Here is a 20,892-nt window from a genome sequence, read left to right as displayed (position 1 = left end):
ATGGGCTTCTGAGCACCTGATCATCTGGAAATGGGTAGTTCACTAGAGTTCTCAAGCTCATTCAGCGCTGCCTCCTCCCCTGTCCAGAGGTTGGGGGTGTCCAACCTCCTGGAGCAGATGAGGCCCAGGACACTGGGGAGGAGATGGAGGGAGGCTAAGCTGGCCTGAAGGCCTTCTGAGCTGCCTTTCAGAGAAGAGAGGGTACCTGGAAACTGCTTTTTTCTGCCCACATCAGACAAACAAAAGCCATTTCCTCTCCTGGGCCCCACAGGAAATTACCCCAGGCTGAGGGCCAGGTTGCAGTCTTCTTGTGGTTCAGGGTGAAGGGTAAGGACAGGTTCTGCCACCCTCCCTCCCCACTCTCTGGCTCTGTTCTCACCTGCAGCTTCACCCTGACACCATCCACGGTCACCACCTTGTTCTGAAAGAGAAAAGGGCTGAGTGAGAGGTGGGTGGGGAGGGCAGAGAGCCGCTTGGCTCCTGAGTTCTGCGGGTACCCCGCCAGCGAGCATCCTGTCCTGGCCCCTCTCCACAGCTAGAGGGGTTGCAGGGAGCCCTGGCGATGTCTCCAGCCAAGTGATCCCACCAGGGCAGCAGAGACCCCATTCCCAGTCACCTCCACTCAAGAGTCCTCTCTTCAGGGGACTCTGTCTGCTCTTCTCACAATAGGGCAGGCCCAGCGGAGCCCGGGAGCCTGCAGGGCTCTCCCCAGGGCTCCACTGGCAGCATGGGGCTTGACCCTTCCATACTTCCATCCGCCTGTCTCCGAGCTCAGCTCCATCACTGCAACCAAGTCCTCAGAAGGAGGCAGCTGCCAGCATCTGGGGGAGCCCAGAGGCTGGGATCTGCAGGGTCGTCTTTCCTCCAGCTGCCCATCTTGTCTGCCTATAAGAAGCTTCAGCTCCCCTTGCCCTCAGAGGGAGGCACCGGGGCCTTTGCATGGTCCCTCCATGCCAGGATTAGACCCTTACCCTCCTAGACCCTTTGGGTGTGCCGTGCTCAGTAGCCCTGTGCAGATTTGCAAAGATGGATTCACCAGGGGGAGGGGAGGGGCTCTGACAAGCTGTTCTCTCCCCACGTGGCCAGGCCAGCTCTCAAACCTCGCGCAGAGCTGTGCTTCCTGGGAACTCAAGAACGACTGGCCGGTCTTTGAGGTCTTGCCAACAGGGCCAAGCTCTATGAGCAAGGGGCACTGAGGGCCAGGATTGGGGCAGTCCTTCCCCTTCAAGAAGACTCCATCTCTTAGTCCTCATATCCTGTAGGTGGGCAAGGAGCCAAGACCTCTGCAATCTGGCCCCCTCATGATCCCCAGGCCACAGTGAGCCACAGGGGTCCTCAGGAGCCAAGGTGGGCGAGGAGAGGGCAGCACCCCTCGCGGCTGGGAGGAGGAGCCTGCAGCCACCTCACCCTGAAGTCTATGCCGACAGTGGCCAGGAAGGTCCCGGACAGGAAGGCCCCGTCTTTGAATTGGATCAGGAAACAGGTTTTGCCGACGCCTGAGTCTCCCAGAAGCATCACCTAGGAGATGGGTGCAGAGGAAGTTAACAGGGTGTGGGGGGAGCCACTGGACTTCCAGGGAGAGAGGCCCTGGAGGAGGGTCAGAGGGGGAAGGACGCTGTTGGCACAGAGAGGTCCCCGCTTCGAAACCCGCAGCTGCTTCACCCTGCCTCTCCTCTCCACACCGCTTGGCTCCGCTCACCTCACGCGTGCTCCCTCTTACCTCCTGTCCATTTCCAGTTTCCTGGAGGCCTGAGTCGAGGTCTCCGCACTGACAGGTCCCCAGATGTGCTTGGTGACCCAAGAGAACCACCACTTCACATGGTCTAGAGTCTGGCCACACCTACCCACTGCCTGCAGGAATTTCTTCCCCCTGTGTGTGTGCGTGTTCCCCTCGTGCCCACGTGTGGGTGGGGCCGGACTGCCGGGAAAGGGAAGTGTGGCTCTCTGGGACAGGGATTCCCACCCAGGCGGGGTGTCAGGATCGGGTGGGGGCGGGACACTCTCCTTTGCAAACTATCGTTTGGATTTTTTTGGTCACAACATTTATGTGGAAGTTGCTAATAACATTTGATGTTTATAAAAGGGCTGCATGCAGTTTGGATGTATTATGTCCCCCAAAATGCCATGTTCTTTTATGCAATCTTGTGTGGGCAGACATTATTGGTGTTGATTAGATTGGAAGCCTTTGAGTGTTTCCATGGAGATATGACTCAATCAACTGTGAGTGAAAGGTTTGATTGGATAATTTCCATGGATAATTACCCTGCCCATTCAGGGTGGGTGTTAATTGGATCACTGGAGTCTATAAAGGAATTCACAGACAGAGGGACTCAGAGCAACTGGGAGTGACATTTTGGAGAGAAGCTGCAGCCTAGAGAGGAATGTCCTGGGAGAAAGCCATTTTGAAATGAGAACTCTGGAGCAGACGCCAGCCACGTGCCTCCCCAGCTAACAGAGGTTTTCTGATGCCGTTGGCCATCCTCCAGTGAAGGCACCCTGTGTTGATGCCTTACCTTGGACACTTTATGGCCTTAAGACTGTAACTTTGTAACCACATAAGCCCCCTTTGTAAAAGCCAATCCATCTCTGGTATTTTGCATTCTGGCAGCATTAGCAAACCAGAACACAATGGAATATTATTTGACAATAAAAGGCAACATACATGAATGAATCTTGAAAATAATCATGCTAATTGAAAGAAGGCAGTCATGAAATACCACGTACTGTATGAATTCACTTAGTTTAGAAAAGGCAAATCTATAGACAGAGCATAAACTAGTGTTTGCCTAAGTTAACGGGTGATGAAAATGATCTAAAATTGATTATAATGATGGTTGCGCAACTCTGAATATACTAAAAAACCACTGTACTGTACACTTAAAGTTAGAGTGAATCACATAGTATGTGAATTATATCTCAATAAAGCTGTTTTAAAAAGAAAAAAAATAAAGTAACAGTTTTATCCACTTCCCTGATCAAAAAAAAAAGGGGGGGGGGAGCGCTGCATGAATTTTGGAAGGTTGAAATTTATACTGAAGCAGGGAGATGTTTAGTCTGAAGTTCTTTCTGCAGAAGCCTCTCAGATGGGACCAGTGGCTGCAAAGTGGCATCCCCAAGTCATTGTACATAAGGAGTGCTGGAGCTCCAGGGAAGGAGTGTGTGTGTGTGTGTGTGTGTGTGTGTGTGTGTGTGTGTGTGTGGTGGCCTCTTTGTTGTCTGCCCAGCCTCTGCTCAGCTCCTTTGGTGGTGGGGGCGGTATTCAGGAGTGGTGGGGGGAACCCTTTGCCCAGTTATTCCTTCACCTTGGAGAACAGGGGTCTAGACCCAATGCTGGAATCTTCCCAACTGACTGGGTACACAGCTTAATGATTTGAGCAGGGGCTGGTCTTTATTATTGAGGTTTAGACTTTGACAAAGGAGCTCAAAGGCCTTCCTGCTGTGGGCATGGGGCACTGGGATTAGCTAAATTTGGCAGTGGCGGGGGTGGGGGTGGGGTGTCAGGCAGACGGTGAATGCAGTCTGGGATCCTGGCTTCTAAATGGCTGAAGTGTCACTTGGGGATGGTTTTCTTCAGGGAAGCATGGAGAAGCCTCATTCCTTTGGGGCCATTGTTGGCCATCCCAGTCATGTTGGCATGGCACACTTTCTGTCCCCTCTAGCCTGGCCTGGGGAGCTCCCACCAGGCTTCTCCCCCGCAGCCTGTCCTAGACTCAGGCCCTGGTGTCAAGCCTGGGCCTGGGAAACGCAGGCTGGTAGAGCTGAGGGCTAACTCTTCTGCGGACACCGCGTGGCCCAGGGGACAGATGGCGGGGTGGGGAGTTCTGGAGTTTGCACTCCTCCCTGGCTCCTGGGTGCCAGCCCCCGAGGGGGAGGAGGGAGGGAGGGCAAGCGCATGTGTACTACAGATCACAGCTGTCTTGAGCAAGGGATGCCAGCCAGCCAGGCAATTCACCGAACACAAACAGCTGCCCAGCCTGGCCACCTCCTAGGCAAACAGCCCGGCTGGCCCATCAGCAAGGAGGTCAGGAGGTCCCCACTAGTCTGGGGGCCGGCCACCAACACCCCCCACCCCCCAGGGAGCGGAGGCCCATTTCCTGCCACTCAGCCCACACAGGACGCCTATCTCAACGGCTCCGGGCAGCTGACTTGCAGAGTGGCTTCCCCTGAAACACTGGGGTGGAGGTGGGGGGTGGGGTCCCCAACAAGAGAGGCACAGAAAGAGGCAGGCAGCCCCCTCCCTCCCTAACCCTAGATAGAAATAGTCAGGGCACAGCAGACACTCCCCACCCTCTCTGCCTCTCTCAGAGTTCCTGATATGTGCTCGTCCAAGGGCACAGATGGTGACAAGACAGACTGGTGTCCACCGCCATGCCCGCCTGCCTGGGTACTGGGAAACCTGCAGAGGAACAGCCCCAGCGAGCTGACTTATAGACCCCCTCCCCAGGTGAGGGTTGTTTTTCTCAGCTTTTTAAAATTCCCAGGTGGGCCTGCATCCTCCTGGAAGGAGAGGCTTGTCTTACTGAGGAGGAAGGTGAGAGGCAGCGGCTAGAGGGGGTGGGAAGGGAAGGGGTCGGACTTGGAGTGGCTGGAGATCTAAGGGATTTCAGGCCCAAGGTCTTGAAATGGGATGCCAGGACCCAGCTGAGAGGTTAGCTTGGAAAAAGGCGTTGACTGCGAGCTGCCCCACCGCCAGGGGGCATCCTCCCCGAGTCTCCAACAGCCCTGTCCTAGCACTTCAGGTGCCTCTGTTCCAGGAGGGTTGTGTATTTGACCGCTACCGAGTGGCACAGGGCTCCAGGGGGGCTCATATTGGCCAGAGAGTGGCAGAAGAAAATTGGGTTGGAGTCTGTGGGGTGGGGAGTCAGACCTTCCCACCTTCCTCCCCAGTCCAGGCCAGATCTCTAGAGCTTGGGATGGGCCCAGGGGCTGTCTCTCGACCTTCCCTCCCTATTCTGGGAGACCCTGTTTTCTTGGGATTAAGGGCTGTGTCCAATGCAGACACAACCAGATAGGGGCTTGGGCCTGGGAGGGCAGGGGTCTCAGGGAAAAGGGGGTGGGGAGGGGAGTCTCTGGGAGCCGGCATGGGAGTCCCCAGCGAAGGATACAGCGCCCACCCACCTTGCCCGTGAGATCGTAGCTCGGACTGCAGGGCGGGGAGCGCTCCGGGGCCTCGCCATCCCGGGTGGCAGCAGCGCCAGGCGTGCCCGTCATGTCCCTGGACGAGAGGTGAGCTGGTGCCGGCCGGCGGGGGCGGGAGAGCGCAGGAACAGCCCCGCCTCAGGCTCCGCCTACTCCCTCCCCACCTCCACCGGCCGGGCCTGGACCCGGACAGGCTCCTGCCTCTGTCCCGCCACTCCCTCGACGACACGGGCTTGGAGCGGGGTCTCCCGCGAGGGCGCGCGGGGCTGCAGGGTCTGTGCGGGCAGCGGGCGGGCGCCGTGAGCAACGCTGGCCTGATTCAGTGCTCCCTGGGCTCGGGCCAAATCCAGCTCCAGGACGGCCCCCCAGAGCCGCCAGCCGTCGGGGTTAGGTTCCCTTCGGGGCAGTGATCCGAAGACCCGGCCAGCAGCGGGTGGTCTTGCCGGGGAGCCCGCGCCGGGATGCTCGGCTGTCGCTACGCAGCGCGGCCAGCAGGAGGCGCTCGAGCTCCGCCCAGCAGGCGGTCAACGGGTAGCCCGGGCTGGGGCGGGAGAGGGGGTGGGACCCCGGCGGACGCCACTGGGCCTCCCGTGCCGTCCAAGCAGTTTCGATTTTGCTAATGCACCCCAGCCTGAGCTCATCATTTTGTTTACCGACCAATCTTCAGCTTGCGGTGCATTTGCGCTGCTGTCTTCCAGGCCCCTGGTTGGTGCTCGGACTTTGACCCTTTAGTATCGATCACCTCTCATTTTCCTCCCGACCTCTTGGGCTGCACACAGAATGTCCCCCCATGGGAGAGACTTCCTAGGAGGGCTTCACGCCCCCACCCCCACCCAATCCAGGAGCTCCGGAAGGCAGGCCCGCCTTGTTCATTGTGGCCCTCTGCCCGGGGCACCCAGCAGGCGTGCGACGTTTGATGTGGAATGCACTCATGAAATCTCCAATCGTTTGATCAGTCTCCAGGACACGGCAGGCACCCTGCAGCTTAAGGGCGAGTGAGGGGCTGGGGGTGGGGAGTGCCTCCGGGTCGCCTTAGCAGGGGCTCTGGCGTGGGCCAATCATTCAGTTGCTCCCATTCCCCTTGTTCTCCCTGGTCCCGCCCTTCCTTCCTAGTCCCACTACTCAAGGAAGGCGGGCTCCGGGGGCGCAGGGTGGGGGCCGCCCCGAGGGCTGCAGGCTGTGCAGGGGGGGAGGGCGCCTGCACCTCTTCCCTTGGGTGTTGGGTGAGGGGCAGGCGTGGCTGGGGGACCCGACTGGGTGTCTTTTCGACATCAGCTGGCGCTGTTTTCTGAAGTTGTGTTCCCTGCCTGGCAGCTGGGGGCAGGGCCCAGGGCGGGGGCGCAGGTGGCCTGGTGTCCAGCAGGGAGTGGGGGCCGCCTCTTCTGGAGCGGGGCGTGGCATAACCTCGGTTTCCTCGTCTGTGCACAGGATGGGACTCAACAGTGAACCTCAAAACAGAGAGTCGAAGCTGCACAGACTCCACAGACGGGCGCCACCCGGCTCCCCCCGCACCCCCTCCAGAGGGCTCAGCAGCGACCCTGCAGGGGAGGGTTTTTAATGCAAGAGGGGAACAGTGGGGGAGGAATGAGAGGGAGTCATGGCTGGAAGTGGCCTGCCCAGCTCTGGCCTTGCACTGCGAACCATGCCCATTAGGCGGCTGCATGGAAAGCCCCCGGCTGTGGTTCTTGTGGCTCCACCAAGACCCCCTTTGTCCCAACGAGAAGGCTGTACATCGGCGTGAACGCTCCAGAGATAACAGGGGAAATAAAACTGCTCCCTGCTTTGGTCCAGGGTTTGATTGAGGGAAGAAGTCCAAGAGCGCGGAGGCAGAGGCGTGGCGGCCTCTCCCTGGGGTCTGGGGCGGGTAGGCAGGGTCCCCCGCGGAGTGCGCCCCACGCTGCCAGTGCCGGGGCGGTGCAGCGTCCTGCGGAGTGTGCAAGGCCTCGCTGAGTCACCGCGGGTCTGCGCTCAGGGCTGCCCAGGGCGGGCCTGTGCAGAGGGGGCTGTGCCCAGAGGGAGGGCCCGGGGAGTGCGGCTCCCCAGGTGAGGGGTCTCTACCTGAGGGCGCGGGAGAGGCCCGTCCAGGAGGCCACCTCTGGGGTCCCGACATCCATCCCAACGCTGCACGTACCTCGCACCTGCATTGCTCCCCGGATGCTCGCACTCATGCTCATGCACCTCATAGCACGTGCACACACACACACACTTCCCCTCATACTAAAGTACACACTGCTCACACCACACACACACTTTCCATCACACCACAAACACACTCCTCACACCACACATAAACACACATGCTTCCCATCATGCCACAATACACACCTCTCACACCACACACACACACACACTTCACATCATACCACAGCACACACCCCTCACACTGCACACACACTTCACATTGCACAATACACCCACCCTGCACACTGCAAACATACACACGTACCTCATATCATACCACAAACACACATATACTTCAAATCACATTACAAGTGCATGCCTCATATCATACCACAGTATACACTTACACTACAAATACACACACACTTCAAATCACACCACAAACACACACACAACTCCCAACAGACACCTGCATCTCATATCACTTACGCCCAAATCACACACACCCATACCATACCACAAACACACACATCTCATTTCATTCCACAAACACTTCACATCATACCACAGATACACACACACCTCACATCACAAACACATGCCTAACATTCTACACACTCCATATCATAACACAAACACATACATGCCACAGACACACACACACATCTCACATTATACCACAAATACACAGTGTCTCACACTACCCCCCAAAACACACATCTCAAATTACCCCTCAAATGCACACACCTCAGTTCACCCAAATATACACACACCTCTCACCACATCATAATTACGGATACAGGTCACATCATACCATAAATATACACATCACATCACGTCACTTCACAAACACACACCCCTCAGATTTCCCCCACACCTCACATTGTCCCCAAATGCACCTGTCAACCTCCAAATAAAATACACCTTAAATTACCCCCTACAATTCTCGTCACCTCAAATCCACACTTCATAGAAATCCAAAATGTGTGCCTATCCCACTTTATCCTCCAAACACATTCACATGTCCCTCCTAATAAAGGGAGGTGATGAGCACCCCATGCCCTTGTGATCGCTGAGGCGATCTGGGGAACTTTATGCACACTGGACAAGCATTCGAGGAGCCCTTGTCTGACTGGGCAGGACCCTGCCCGGCAGACAGTGGGTGTGGGCTTTATTTGGTAGGCAAGAGCGAGCCACTGAAGGGTTAGAGCGAGGCTCTAGTAAGGTGAATTCTGCAGCGGTGTTTCAGCAAGTCTGGAGAGTTTGGGGGAAACAGGTGAGAGGTGTCAAGGAGGACTTGAACTGGGATGGAGCAGGGGCTGCTGGAAAGGCCACCATGAAAACCCTGTTGACATCAGTTTCCCCGTAAACGAGAAGTTGGGGAAGTCTTTGATGTGAGATGCATCTGCACAGGACCTGGGCAGGACCCCCTTCCAGAAGGCAATGGGCCTGGTAGCTTCTGTGGAACGTCGCCCCAGAGGCCCTGGAAGCTGGCCTCAGGGCACACCCCACGGAGTTGCCCTGCTCACTCTGTGTGCTCCACAGTGGAAGACCCAGGACTCCATCCCACCTGCCCAGGCTGCACCTGGCCCATGAGCTGGGCCAACAGAAGCCTCTCTTGCCCTTTCTGCCTCCTGTCACTGTCATGGGGGAATTCTGGGCCCTTGCAAATTGCCAGCAATAAGCAGTATATAAAATCTCTGTGTGAATGAAGATCAATGAGCAAGCGTCTTGCAGGCTGGCTCTTCGGGGCCTCCCACACCACTGACACTTGAGTAAGATCCAAAGAACTCCAGCCCCTTTGCACAGCATTACACGGGAGCCTTTGGCTGTTGTGCAAGTTCCAGCTCCTCCGAGCAGAGGCATGGATGGGAGACCTGCCTCTGCAAAGGAGTGGAGGGTACGAAGAGGAATGGAGGGTCCCAGGGCAGACCCTGGAGGCGTGGAAAGGGGGCCCGTGGAGGAGACAAGACAAGAGCTGCAAATCTCTTGGCACATGGGCAGTTGAGCAGGTGTCGCTAGCGTCAGGGTCTGCTCACATGTCCAGAAGTCATTCCCTCCTTCCCCCACAAACTCCGTCATGTGCTGTTCCCACTGCCCTCCACCACCATCTTTGGCGGGGGTGGGGGGTGGGTGGAGAGCTCCCTGGGTTTGGGTCCCAGCTGTGGAGCAGTCTATGTGCCCTAGTCATGGTCCCAGGCCATGCACTTGACTTCGGTGCCCCAGGGTCAGGCCCCAGCTTGTCACTCAGACCTCACTTGGCATGAGCTGGCGCTGGCTGGTGGCAGGCAGACAGCCAGGCTCTAGAAGGCCCCTCCTGGGGACAGAGGGAGAGCCCAGCCTGCCCTTCTGAGACTGCTCACTGCATCCAACAGAGTGACTTGCCTCACTTTTCTTACCAAGCTAGTGGCAAAATTCAGAGATCCTACCGCGCGATTCTGTGGAGTGTGATTCAGAGTCCTCACACCCACATCCAATCCACACCTGCCCTTCCGGCCCAGCTCAGTGGAAGGAGGTGGGTGGGGTGGGGGAGGAGGCGTGAGTGTGGTTGTGGGGCAGGGTGTGTTCTCTCTGCAGAGGGACAGACCAGGAATGTGCCTGGGGTGGGGCCCCTGGCACAGGGCACCCACAGTTTGCTTCATGGCAGCTGGGCCCACAACTTCCGGGATTGCTTGGCTGCCTCGACCTCCTGGGACCCCACCCTGACCAACCCCTGCTCATGGAGCCCGGCCCATCTCAGTGGCTGGAGAGTTCTGGGCACTGCTGTTTCAGGACACATCCCAGGCCTGGAACACGCCTTGGCCAGACTCTCCTTTCTGATTCGCCTTCTGGACATCTTCCCCAGAGCCATGTCCCTCTTGAGCCCTTGCATTCCTCCCTGTGACCCAGTGGGCAATTTCTGGGGTTCCCCTCCCTCATTTCCCAGCAGGATGGCATTGTCCTGTGTGTGTAACTTGCAGGTCTGTGTGCTGCTGGGTCTTAGAGGCTCCTGCTCAGAAACATCCATGCCGCCCGAGAAACAGGCATCTCTGGACACTGGGACACTGAAGGCCCCAAGGGAGGAGGCTGCTGCCCCTTCCTCAGTCCAAGGGAGGAGAGAGACCCTCTCCAAAGGGCTTCCTGGGAATCCAAGGGTAGCTGAGAGCAGCTGGTAGGCACAGTCGAAAGAGAAAGGAAAGGAGGACGTGTGGGAGACAAGGACCCTTGCTTGGGTCCTCAAAACGGCTGTTGGTAGAGAGTTTGAGAATGCTTTCTTCCCCAGACCTGCACAGTTGGGCCCAGAAGCAGAGGGCAGCAAACCAAACCTGAGCCCTTGGCCTGCCCGCTCCCAAGGACCCAAGTGACAATGCGAAGTTTGGACTATGCTTAAAATTTTAAGCCATCCCTTTGCCCCTCCAGAGTCTTCTTGCCTTGGAAGGCTGCCAGAGCAATCTAAATCAGGACATTCCTTTGCTTTCTAGTTTCTGGTTGTGTTCAGCCAACGGGGAGCCCCAGAAGGAGCTGAGGGAAATTTGTCCCCCTGGTCACCTCCTTGGGGTTTTATCATAGGCGGCTGCGTCCTTCCACAGAAGGTAAAGGCTCCTGCCAGATGCCCCCTCCAAGCCCTCTTTATTCCTGGGTTCTGGTGACAGTTCCTGAATGGAATGGAGCCCTGCTTAAATTTACCCAAGGGGACTGCACCAACCCCCTGCTTTAATGATCTGATGTGTGTGTCCTTCTGTTTCTTGCTGGTACCCTGACAGACACACCCCAGGCCCTGGAGACTGGCAATGCCAGCTGGTGCTTACCGTGAATCCAATGCCCACGGTGGCCGAGAAGGAGCCCGGGATGAACTTGCCCTGGTCAAACTGAACCAGCAGGGATGTCTTCCCCACGCCACTGTCGCCCACCAGGATGGTCTGAAAGGGTGAGCAGAGAGAGGGGTCAGGGCCTACAGTGAGGGTCAGGTGTCTGAGATGTCTTTGTGGCTATAGGATTGAGTTCTTTCTAAACACACACACTCAACACACACAGATGGGCACACACATAGACATACAGACGCAGAGACACACCCAGACAGACATATATACACAAACACAAAAACTCTTGTTTTTCTGTCAAATTCACAGAAGAAGACATGAAGGCACAGAGGAAATCTCATCCAAACCCCATGTTAACGAGCTTCTTGGGTAAGCATGAGATGGTGCCTCGCACATTTCCAACCATGGGGGCAAAACTGACTGAGGGCCCCATTGCTGGGTGGTGAAATCCATCAGTGTGGGTTAGTGCTAAGGCCGCACTTCCCGAAGGTAATTCCCAGCCCAACGCGGAGCACGGCAGGGACATCAGGGCAGGCCTGTTCCTGGGAGGCACAGTCTAGCTCTGAGTCTCCCAGATGGTCTTGTGGAACCTTCTGAAGACCACACAATGATCCATAATCTAGACGCATCCACCCACCCACCCTCCCCTCTCTCCTTCACTGGGGTCGGGTCATGGTCTGACACCTTCCTCTCTCTTGGCCCCGGGTCCATTTTCTCTCCCAGTGTTTTGCCTAAAAAAATCCTTGCATATTCAATTCCCTCTTGGCATCTGTGTCTTGGAAAACCCTAACACAATGTCCATGGGTCTCCTGAATGGGAAAGTCCAAAATAAAAATCTGTAGGGTGAAAATAAAACAAGGATGTCTGGGTGTTTCCCCTGGGAAGAGCTGTGTTGGCCTTGGACTGAGGGGTTGGAGAGGAACACATTTCAAAGAGAAACAGAGTTTGGGAAAGAGAGAAAGGCTTCTTTCCTCTGGGAAGTCTGTAGTCGGTGGAAGTAGGGGGTAGAATTATACCAGAATTTAGGTGAAATATTTTAAAGAAAGTCATAAGCAACAGAAAAGAAATGCATGTGCATCCAGAGGCTGGCACCCAGCAGCCCTAAATGAATGAATGAATGAATGACTGTGGTGGCTTGAAACTCTGCACCCCAGAAAAACATGTTCTTAACCTTAATCCATTCCTGTGGGTGAGAACCCGTGGTAAATTGGACCTTTTGATGAGGTTACTTCAGTTAAGGTGTGGCCCAAATGAATCAGGATGGGTCTTACTTCTCTTCCTGGAGCCTTTATAAGCAACATGAAATTCAGATACACAGAGGGAAGTGACGGAAAGAAGCTGGAAGTCAGTGGAACCCAGGAGAGGACACCATGTGCATTGCCATGTGACAGAAAAGCCAAGGACCAAGGATCGCCGGCAGCAGCCCCGGAAAGTCACAGTCTTCTGGGAGAAAGCAACGCCTTGATGACGCCTTGTTTTTGGACTTCTCCCAGTCCCAAAACTCTGAGCCCATCAATTCCTGTTCTTTGAGCCAACCTTCTGTGTGGCATTTGTTTTAGCAGCCAGGAAATGAAATCAGTGGTCAAAAACCACTGATTTAAGGGTAGTTAGCTGCTTAGGAGATACAGCTTTTAGCCCAACTCATAAAAACTTAAAGACACACACACACACACACACACACACACACACACACACACACACACAACAGCGAAAACATAAAAGCAATACAGATCGACAGCGTCTCTTTGGGTCAAACCCGTGGGCCCCAGCCCAGTGTTCAGCTCTGACTGTGACACCGAGGGGGACTCAGCGCTGGGCATGTTGAACGTGAGTTTGTCCCTAATGTTGACCTTGAACACCACATGTCTACATTTCACCAGCACCCCCCAGACCACGTTGTTTTTCAGCTTTTATTTCTGCCGGGGGTTGAAGAGCTCTATTGTTTGTTCTGTGCCGTGACTTTAACAACTGAAGTCTAAAATCCGCCTTCCTCAGGCTTTAAGAAGTTCTTCCTGGAGTGAATATTCCAGAATACGAGTCCACCCAAGTCCAGCCTTGATCTACTAAAGGATAGAATATTTCTAATTCATTTCCCTCCTGTCCTCTCCCTTCCAGGGTGAAGCGTTCCCACCCCTTTCTTCTCTCCTCGAGTGGAAACGGTTCCCTCTTCTCGGGACCTCTCCTGGCTCATAAAAGTTCTGGGGGTGCACATGGCGTCAGCATTTCGGATCCAGCTGAAACCTGGCTTGGGGCAGGCACACGGCAGTGCTCTTCTATTGGCCTTTTTAGATCATCTCGTCAGGGACCTGTTCACAGTGACTCCAAAAGCTTTTCTCTGGGCCAGAATTGAGAGCTCAGAGCTGATCAATTTACAAGCATTATTGAATTGTTTGCCCCTAAATCCAGGGCCTCGCTTAGACCTGGGCCTCCTTTCTCTGCACTCCAACCCCTGAGGTGAGGGGTCCCCAAGACCAGGGGCCCCGTGTCCCTCCTGCAGACTGTGCTTTGCCCCAAGCTCCCCACCACGGCCATCCTTAGGTCTGGGGAGTGGCCCAGGGGTGGCTGTCTGCAGGGGTGGGGACAGAGCTTGGGTGTGGAGCCTGGAGTGTCACCTGTGTGCTTCCTAGGGCCCTTGGGTGCAGAACAGACCTGCAGGAGGTGGAAGAGAAGCTGCCTCTCTCTAGGCTGCATGTTTTGATGCAGAACTTCTGAGAATTCTACATTCAAACCTGGCTCCCAGGTTGGCATGAAAGTACATTTGTTAAGGTCGGAGGATAGGGCACAGTTGATTCGATAGGTTTTTTAGCTTGATTTACAGATTTCAAATATCAAGACATATGGAATAGGGGCCTCCATCTGTATTCTAGCCTCAGCCCCCCAAATGTTAGAGATGGGTCTGCCCAAACTCTCTACCTTAGATGCACAGTGGAGTTTCTCTTCAGGCAAAAGCTGCCGAGATTTTCCTGAAGTTTCTCCACATGAGAAGCTTCAAATTTTCCTGCTTGGAGAAGCCTCATGTCAACTTCAGATGCCGATTTTTTTTTTTCACTGCACACTCCCCCTTCTGGAGCATTTATGAAAATATTAACTAATTGTGGTTCTAATAAAACCACATGTGTAAATCTTGCCACTATTCAGACAAGTGTCTTTGCTTTCTCTTCTTAAGTCATTTTGTTTATGTCTGTATCTGTGCTTTGCCCACTTTCTGAAGGGATTTGAAGTGGTTTAAAACAAAGACTATCTATTCAATAGGGCAGTTAAAGATAATGCCTGAGAAAATATACAAAGGAAAGGGGAGTGTGTATGTATGTGTGTGCAAACCTCCCAGCCTGGAGTGAGGCTGGGTTGTTATTACATCTGAGCATTGCATTTGATTGTAGACTTCCTGGCAGTTGAGACAAAACGGGAAACAAGACGAGGTATGTGGTACTTAGAGCCCGACAAAAAAAAGCCTGAGAACTTTCAGTCAACAAGTATTTGTTCTTGGCATTTGATTCCAAGAGGAATTTGCTCTGTGGTTTCTTTTTTTTTTTTTTTTATCTTCATTTTATTGAGATATATTCACATACCACGCAGTCATACAAAACAAATCGTACTTTCGATTGTTCACAGTACCATTACATATTTGTACATTCATCACCTAAATCAATCCCTGACACCTTCATTAGCACACACCCAAAAATAACAAGAATAATAATTAAAGTGAAAAAGAGCAGTTGAAGTAAAAAAGAACACTGGGTACCTTTGTCTGTTTGTTTGTTTCCTTCCCCTATTTTTCTACTCATCCATTCATAAACTAGACAAAGTGGAGTGTGGTCCTTATGGCTTTCCCAATCCCATTGTCACCCCTCATAAACTACATTTTTATACAATTGTCTTCGAGATTCATGGGTTCTGGGTTGTAGTTTGATAGTTTCAGGTATCTACCACCAGCTACCCCAATTCTTTAGAACCTAAAAAGGGTTGTCTAAATTGTGCGTAAGAGTGCTCACCAGAGTGACCTCTTGGCTCCTTTTGGAATCTCTCTGCCACTGAAGCTTATTTCGTTTCCTTTCACATCCCCCTTTTGGTCAAGGAGATGTTCTCCGTCCCACGATGCCAGGTCTACATTCCTCCCCTGGAGTCATATTCCACGTTTCCAGGGAGATTCACTCCCCTGGGTGTCTGATCCCACGTAGAGGGGAGGGCAGTGATTTCACCTTTCAAGTTGGCTTAGCTAGAGAGAGAGGGGCTCTGTGGTTTCTTATACAAGGGGCCCTGAATAAAAAAATGGGTGATGGAAGTTTTGCAGAGGATGCAAATCTTTTCCTATCGCTGTTGTATCGACCCTTGATAAAAGGCCAGCATTAAATCATATGTCACTGGGTGCTGGGTTAATGCTAAGTACTCTGCCTTCCTGTGACTCAGTGATTCAGGGAGAGCCTCTAGCAAACCTAGATTAATGTGTGGTTACCCCTAATGTGGCTCCAAAGGACCTTGTTAACAAGACAGGAAATTCAGATTATAAATTCAGAAATAAAAAGAAAGATCCCCAGATCCAACAGTAGAAATAAAAATGTCCTGTATATCAGAAGATACCAGAAAAAAGTCAAATGAGTAATGATAGAGGGAAAATATTTGCAACACATATGATGAGCAGTCAATATCATTATTAATATAAAAAGCTCTCAGAAGAAAACCTCAATGGAAAAATGAAAAAGGATATGAACAGGTATATTTTATATATGTGTGTGCGTGACAGTTCATTTTATGTGCCAACTTGTTTAGGGTATAGTACCCAGTTGTTTAATTAAACACTAATCTGGGAATTGCTGTGAAGATATTTTATAGATGTGTTTAGCAACACTCAGTTGACTTTAGGGAAAGGCAGTTATCTTCCATAATCTGGATGGGCTTCCTCTAATCAGTCAAAAGGCCTTTAAAGCAAAACTGAGGTTTTTCTGAGAAGAAGAAATTCTGCCTCAAGACTGCAACATCAGCTCTTGCTCAAGACTTTCCAGGCTGCTAGCCTGCCCTACAGATTCTGGACTTGCCAATCCCCTTAATCACGTAAGCCAATTCCCTGAATGAAATATCTTTCTATCTGTCCTATCTTTCCTCTCTCTCTCTCTCTCTCCATCCATCTATCTATTTATCTCTGCATTTATTTATTACCTGTATCCTACTGGTTCTGTTTCTCTGGAGAGCCCTGACTGATACAATATAATATATAATAGTTTCATAACAGCCAATATTAACTTAGATTTGGGGAAACAGGTGTTCATACATTCACCATTGGTGGGAGTATACACTGGTGCAAACTTTTTGGAGAGAAATTCACAATATCAAAATTAAAAATGCAAATTCCTTTGACTCAGTAATTTTATGGCTTTGCTTGCAAAAATACACCAAGATATGAATACAAGGATACTCATTGCAGTGTATCAAACAGTAAATAATTCAGCAATAGGGGCTGGTTAAATAAACTCTAGAATATCTGTGGTGGTTTGGTGCTACATGTTTTAGCTTCCCAGACTGCTTAAGCCAATGCCATGAAATGGTTCAGGTTAAACAACAGGGATTTATTTGCTTATGGTTTTGAGGTGAAAAGAAAGTCCAAATCAAGATGTCATCAAGGCAATGCTTTCTTCCCAAAGACTGACATTCCGTGGCTGGCTGCCAGTGACCCTTGGCTCCTCTGTCACGTGGCAAGGCATACGATGGCATCTCTTGGTCTCTCCCTTCTCGTCTGGATTCTGTTCTGTCCAGCTTCTGGCTGCTGCCTCTGGGGCTTTTCTCTCTCTCTCTATTCATTTCATTTATAAAGAACTCCAGTAGTAGGATTAAGACCCATCCTGATTGGGCTGGGCCATACACACCTTAATTGAAATAACCTCATCAAAAGGTTCTACTTACACTGGGTTCACATCCACAGGAATGGATTAAATTTAAGAACATATTTTTCCGGGGTACATACAGCTTCAAACTACCACACTATGTATCATAAAGAGAGAAGCCACGAAGCTGGACGTTGGCAGAATTGGGAAGCCAGGGGAGGCTGCCATGTGACAGAAAAGCTATGGACCAAGGATCACTGGCCAGTCTTCCAGGAAAAAGCATCATCTTGATGACATCTTGATTTTGGGCTTCTCCTAGCCTCATAAGTGTGAGCCAATAACATTGTTTAAGGCAACCTATTGCATGGTATTTGCTTTAGCAGCCGGGATATTAAAACAATATCCATATGATGTAATACTGTGCAACTGATTAAAAATGAGGTATATCAGTATGTGCTGTTTGGGAAAAATCTGTATTATTAAGTAAAAGAGGCAAGTGGCAGAGCGGTGTGTTTAGTATGATTACTTTTGTATATTTTACTTCAATTAGAGATATGAACGAAATGGACTTGGTTAGGACTAAAGTAAATTAGACTAAAGGGTAAAGTATGATGTGGATGGTGTTTTTAAAACTTTAACTTCTATGTGAGACCAAAGGAAGAGATGTTTATTAGGTGTAAAATCTAATTTTTTGTAGCACACTACATAATTTAACTTGTAAGTTCCGTTTATTCAAACCATATAATTACATGGAACATTGAATAGGGAGTGAAATATTGTTGGTTTGTACAGGTTAGTGTGGAGCCCCAATACATCCCAGAGTCATTTGGGCAGAGAATAAAGATGTATTTGCAAAGCCCCTTTGAGGGACTGGGAGAAATTGTGGAAATATTAAATTTCCCCACCTGGGAAATTAATGATATTCTCATAAGCATTGTGGGCTACCAGTTTAGAAGGCTGAGACCTCAATGTTGGGGCTTGCCCTTATGAAGCTTGTTACTGCAAAGGAGAGGCTAAGCCTACTTAAAATTGTGCCTAAGAGTCACCCCCAGAGAACCTCTTTTGTTGCTCAGATGTGGCCTCTCTAAGCCAACTCTGCAGGTAAACTAACTGCCCTCCCCCCTACGTGGGACATGACTCCCAGGGGTGTAAATCTCCCTGGCAACATGGGATATGACTCGCAGGGATGAGCTTGATTCTGGCATCATGGGATTGAGAAAGCATTCTTGGACCAACAGGGGAAAGAGAAAGGAAACAAAATAAAGTTTCAGTGGCTGAGAGATCTCAAATAGAGTTGAGAGGTCATTCTGGAGGTTATTCTTATGCCTTATATAGATATCCCTTTTTAGTTTTTAGTGTGTTGGAATAGCTAGAAGGAAATACCTGAAACTGTTTAACTTCAACCCAGTACCAGTAACCTTTATTCTTGAAGATTGTTGTATAACTATGTAGCTTACACTGTGTGACCGTGTGTTTGTGAAAACTTTGTGGCTCCCACTCCCTTTACACAGTGTATGGATAGATGAGTAGAAAAATGAGGATAAAAAGTTAATAAATAATAGGGAGAGCTGGGGGGTATGTGATGTTTTAGGTGTTCTTTTTTTACTTTAACTTTTATTCTTATTCTTTTGTTTTTTTTTTTTTATTTAAAACAAAAAGTTTATTTAGACAACAAGATGCTTGACTTGAAGGGAAAACTATCTAGGATTCATTTCTTTTAGAGTATTTTATCCCTACTTAGAGACAGATTGCCCTACATGTAACAGCTATGTACAAAAAAGTTATAAAATTGTCTTTGGTTTTACAATGATAAATGAAAAACAATAACATTCTTCAACTGAATAAGTTATGCAAGGATTTTTTTATGTTGTTGGTTTTTGTTAAACAGTGAGAGCAAAATAACTTACTGAAATATAAAAATAAGAGTTGAATGAGCATGCCACTAATGGAGAAAGGGGGTATTCTCACAGAACCAGTATATTTTCCCCATCCCATCTCCATTTGGTGTCTATCAAAACATACCATTGGCCATTTAGTAAAAAAAAAACAAAAAACAGAAAACAATATGCTTGTGCACGCACACCAGTTACTTTATGCACAATAAAGGAATGGGGATGGGTAAATGAAAGAACAGAGAAAACTATACTGTAGTAGTCAGATGCGGTGGAACCAAATTGTGGTTTTTCTAATTGAGAATGTATTCTTGGTCTGTAGGAACAGAGTTCTGGAGTAACCTAGCAGGCTCCCTTTTTAATAGACCCCTCCTGTCTGCTGCCGGAACACATCAATTGTATCTTTAGCCTTCATTTCCAACTTGCAGTTGTGTCTGTTTCATTGATTGGCTGCCCATCAAATCGGAATCTGATCTGCCTCATTGACAAACCCTGTCGTTCACACTAGGCTCTCATTAGTTTACTGAGTGGTGTATGCCTCTTAATCTTAAACTGCACCACAGAACCATCCTGCCCCGCCACCTTCAAATTAATATGATGATTGTTCTCAGTCTTGACTCCTTCCTTGGGTTTTTTGTTGGCTATGATGAGAGCCGGGGTCTTCTCAGCTGCCACTTCACAAAAGAGGTACGAGGTCTACCTTGTTCTTATTTTTTTGTGTGTGTGTGGTAATGAAAATGTTCAAAAATTGATTGTGGTGATGAATGCACAGTTACACAATGGTACTGTGAACAACTGATTGTACACCATGGATGATTGTATGGTATGTGAATATATCTCAATAAAATTGATTTTTTTTTTTTTTTAAAAGAGAGAGCTCAAGAGCTAGCACAGATGCCGATGCTTGGAGATGCTTGGAGATGCAGACAGAAGGATGTTTGGAAATGTTAAGCTAAGAGATGAAGCCCAGAATTTGCCCCGGAGAAGCTAAGAGAGGACTCCCCCACCCCAGACGCTGAGAGAGAAGTGCCCTGGGAGAATAAGCAAGATGCACAGGAGCTGAGAGAGAGAAGCTAAGAGAGACAGAAATCCAAGAATTCCTTTAGTTCTACCTGGTTTAGACTTTGGTTTTCGTAATTCCTGAGTGGGTCTTGCAACAAACTCCTGTTGTTTGAGCAGCTCGAACAAGCCTCTGTTCTCTGTAACCAGAAGAACCCGGTGAAGGCACCAACACGGGCACACACATGCAACAGTCACATGCATGTACACAGTGTACACGCACACACAGCACCCGAATATGCACATTCACACGTGCACACGCGCACAGCATTTGCATACACACATGCAGACATGCTTACACGCACACACATAGCACTTGCACACATATACACAGAGGCATGCACACATGCATACACAGCAGCCACACACACATGCATGTACACCACACATGCACACATGTACCCACATACATGCCCACACATCCATCCATAGGTGCTTTAGGGCTGGGAGAACCTAAGAAGACCCATCCAATTCTTTCTTTCACAGATGGAGACATGGAAATCCAGGGAGATGATTGATTCATTCAGAAGCCAATTGCCAAGCCAGGACTAGGCTTCAAATGGGTCTTTGAAGATGCAGGGTCTCCAGAATAGCCGGATTCTCCCGGATTCCCCAGAGCTGTTTGTTTCCTGGGAGGCGCAGGCTTGCCACCACTCAGAGCCACTCGAATAATTCTCTGTTCTTGATTCAAAGGGAAAGAGTGGGGCCCGGGGTCAGAGGGTGGGGCCGTTGGCAGCCTAGATGCTGTTCACGCCTTGCTGCTCATCCCCAAGAAAGGAAGGGTCACCCACGCCCCACAAAGCAACTGCCCCCTGTCTTTCACAGTGCCCGATCCTGCTTAACTCCTCAGTCTCTCTCTGGAAGCTGAGTGGCTTCCCCATCTGCAGAGGGCCGATGCTGTCAGTGTGACCGCACAGGACCCTGCACAGAGGATGGGCTCGAAGAGCAGGGCGGCCGAGGGCCATTGAGCCCTTCCTCCAGATCACTGATCTCACGTTATGGTCTGGAGTACTTAAGGTGAGAGGCCGTCTCCAGCTACGTCCTGGACCAGCCCTGGCTTATCTG

General features: G+C 50.8%; 1 protein-coding gene, 1 long non-coding RNA gene and 1 pseudogene across 3 annotated transcripts in view; 1 reads left to right on the top strand and 2 right to left on the bottom strand.

Moving 5' to 3' along the window:
* Positions 1-20,892, bottom strand: part of RAB37 (RAB37, member RAS oncogene family) — a 69,880-nt gene that overhangs the window by 3,578 nt on the left and 45,410 nt on the right. Inside the window, exons 1-3 of one of the 2 annotated variants that reach the window (XM_037808670.1) lie at positions 5,119-5,225; positions 1,408-1,518; positions 380-421 (exon numbers count right to left, since the gene is read on the bottom strand). In XM_037808670.1, the coding sequence (XP_037664598.1) occupies positions 380-421; positions 1,408-1,518; positions 5,119-5,211 (246 nt within the window). In that variant the 5' untranslated portion in view covers positions 5,212-5,225. Of the gene's footprint in view, positions 1-379; positions 422-1,407; positions 1,519-5,118; positions 5,226-11,048; positions 11,160-20,892 lie in introns of those variants that run through there. The other variant, XM_037808671.1, reaches the window with a different exon arrangement.
* LOC119513454 lies at positions 3,952-6,924 on the top strand. The gene is made up of 3 exons (XR_005212636.1): positions 3,952-4,021; positions 4,306-4,444; positions 6,568-6,924. It is a non-coding gene; the product is annotated as an uncharacterized LOC119513454 (long non-coding RNA).
* Positions 19,127-20,792, bottom strand: LOC119513796 (annotated as a pseudogene).

Source organism: Choloepus didactylus, chromosome 18 (assembly GCF_015220235.1).
Source record: "Choloepus didactylus isolate mChoDid1 chromosome 18, mChoDid1.pri, whole genome shotgun sequence".
Lineage (NCBI taxonomy): Eukaryota > Metazoa > Chordata > Mammalia > Pilosa > Megalonychidae > Choloepus > Choloepus didactylus.
The sequence above is the reverse complement of the archived record's forward strand: the minus strand, read 5'-3'. Positions and strand labels throughout refer to the sequence as shown.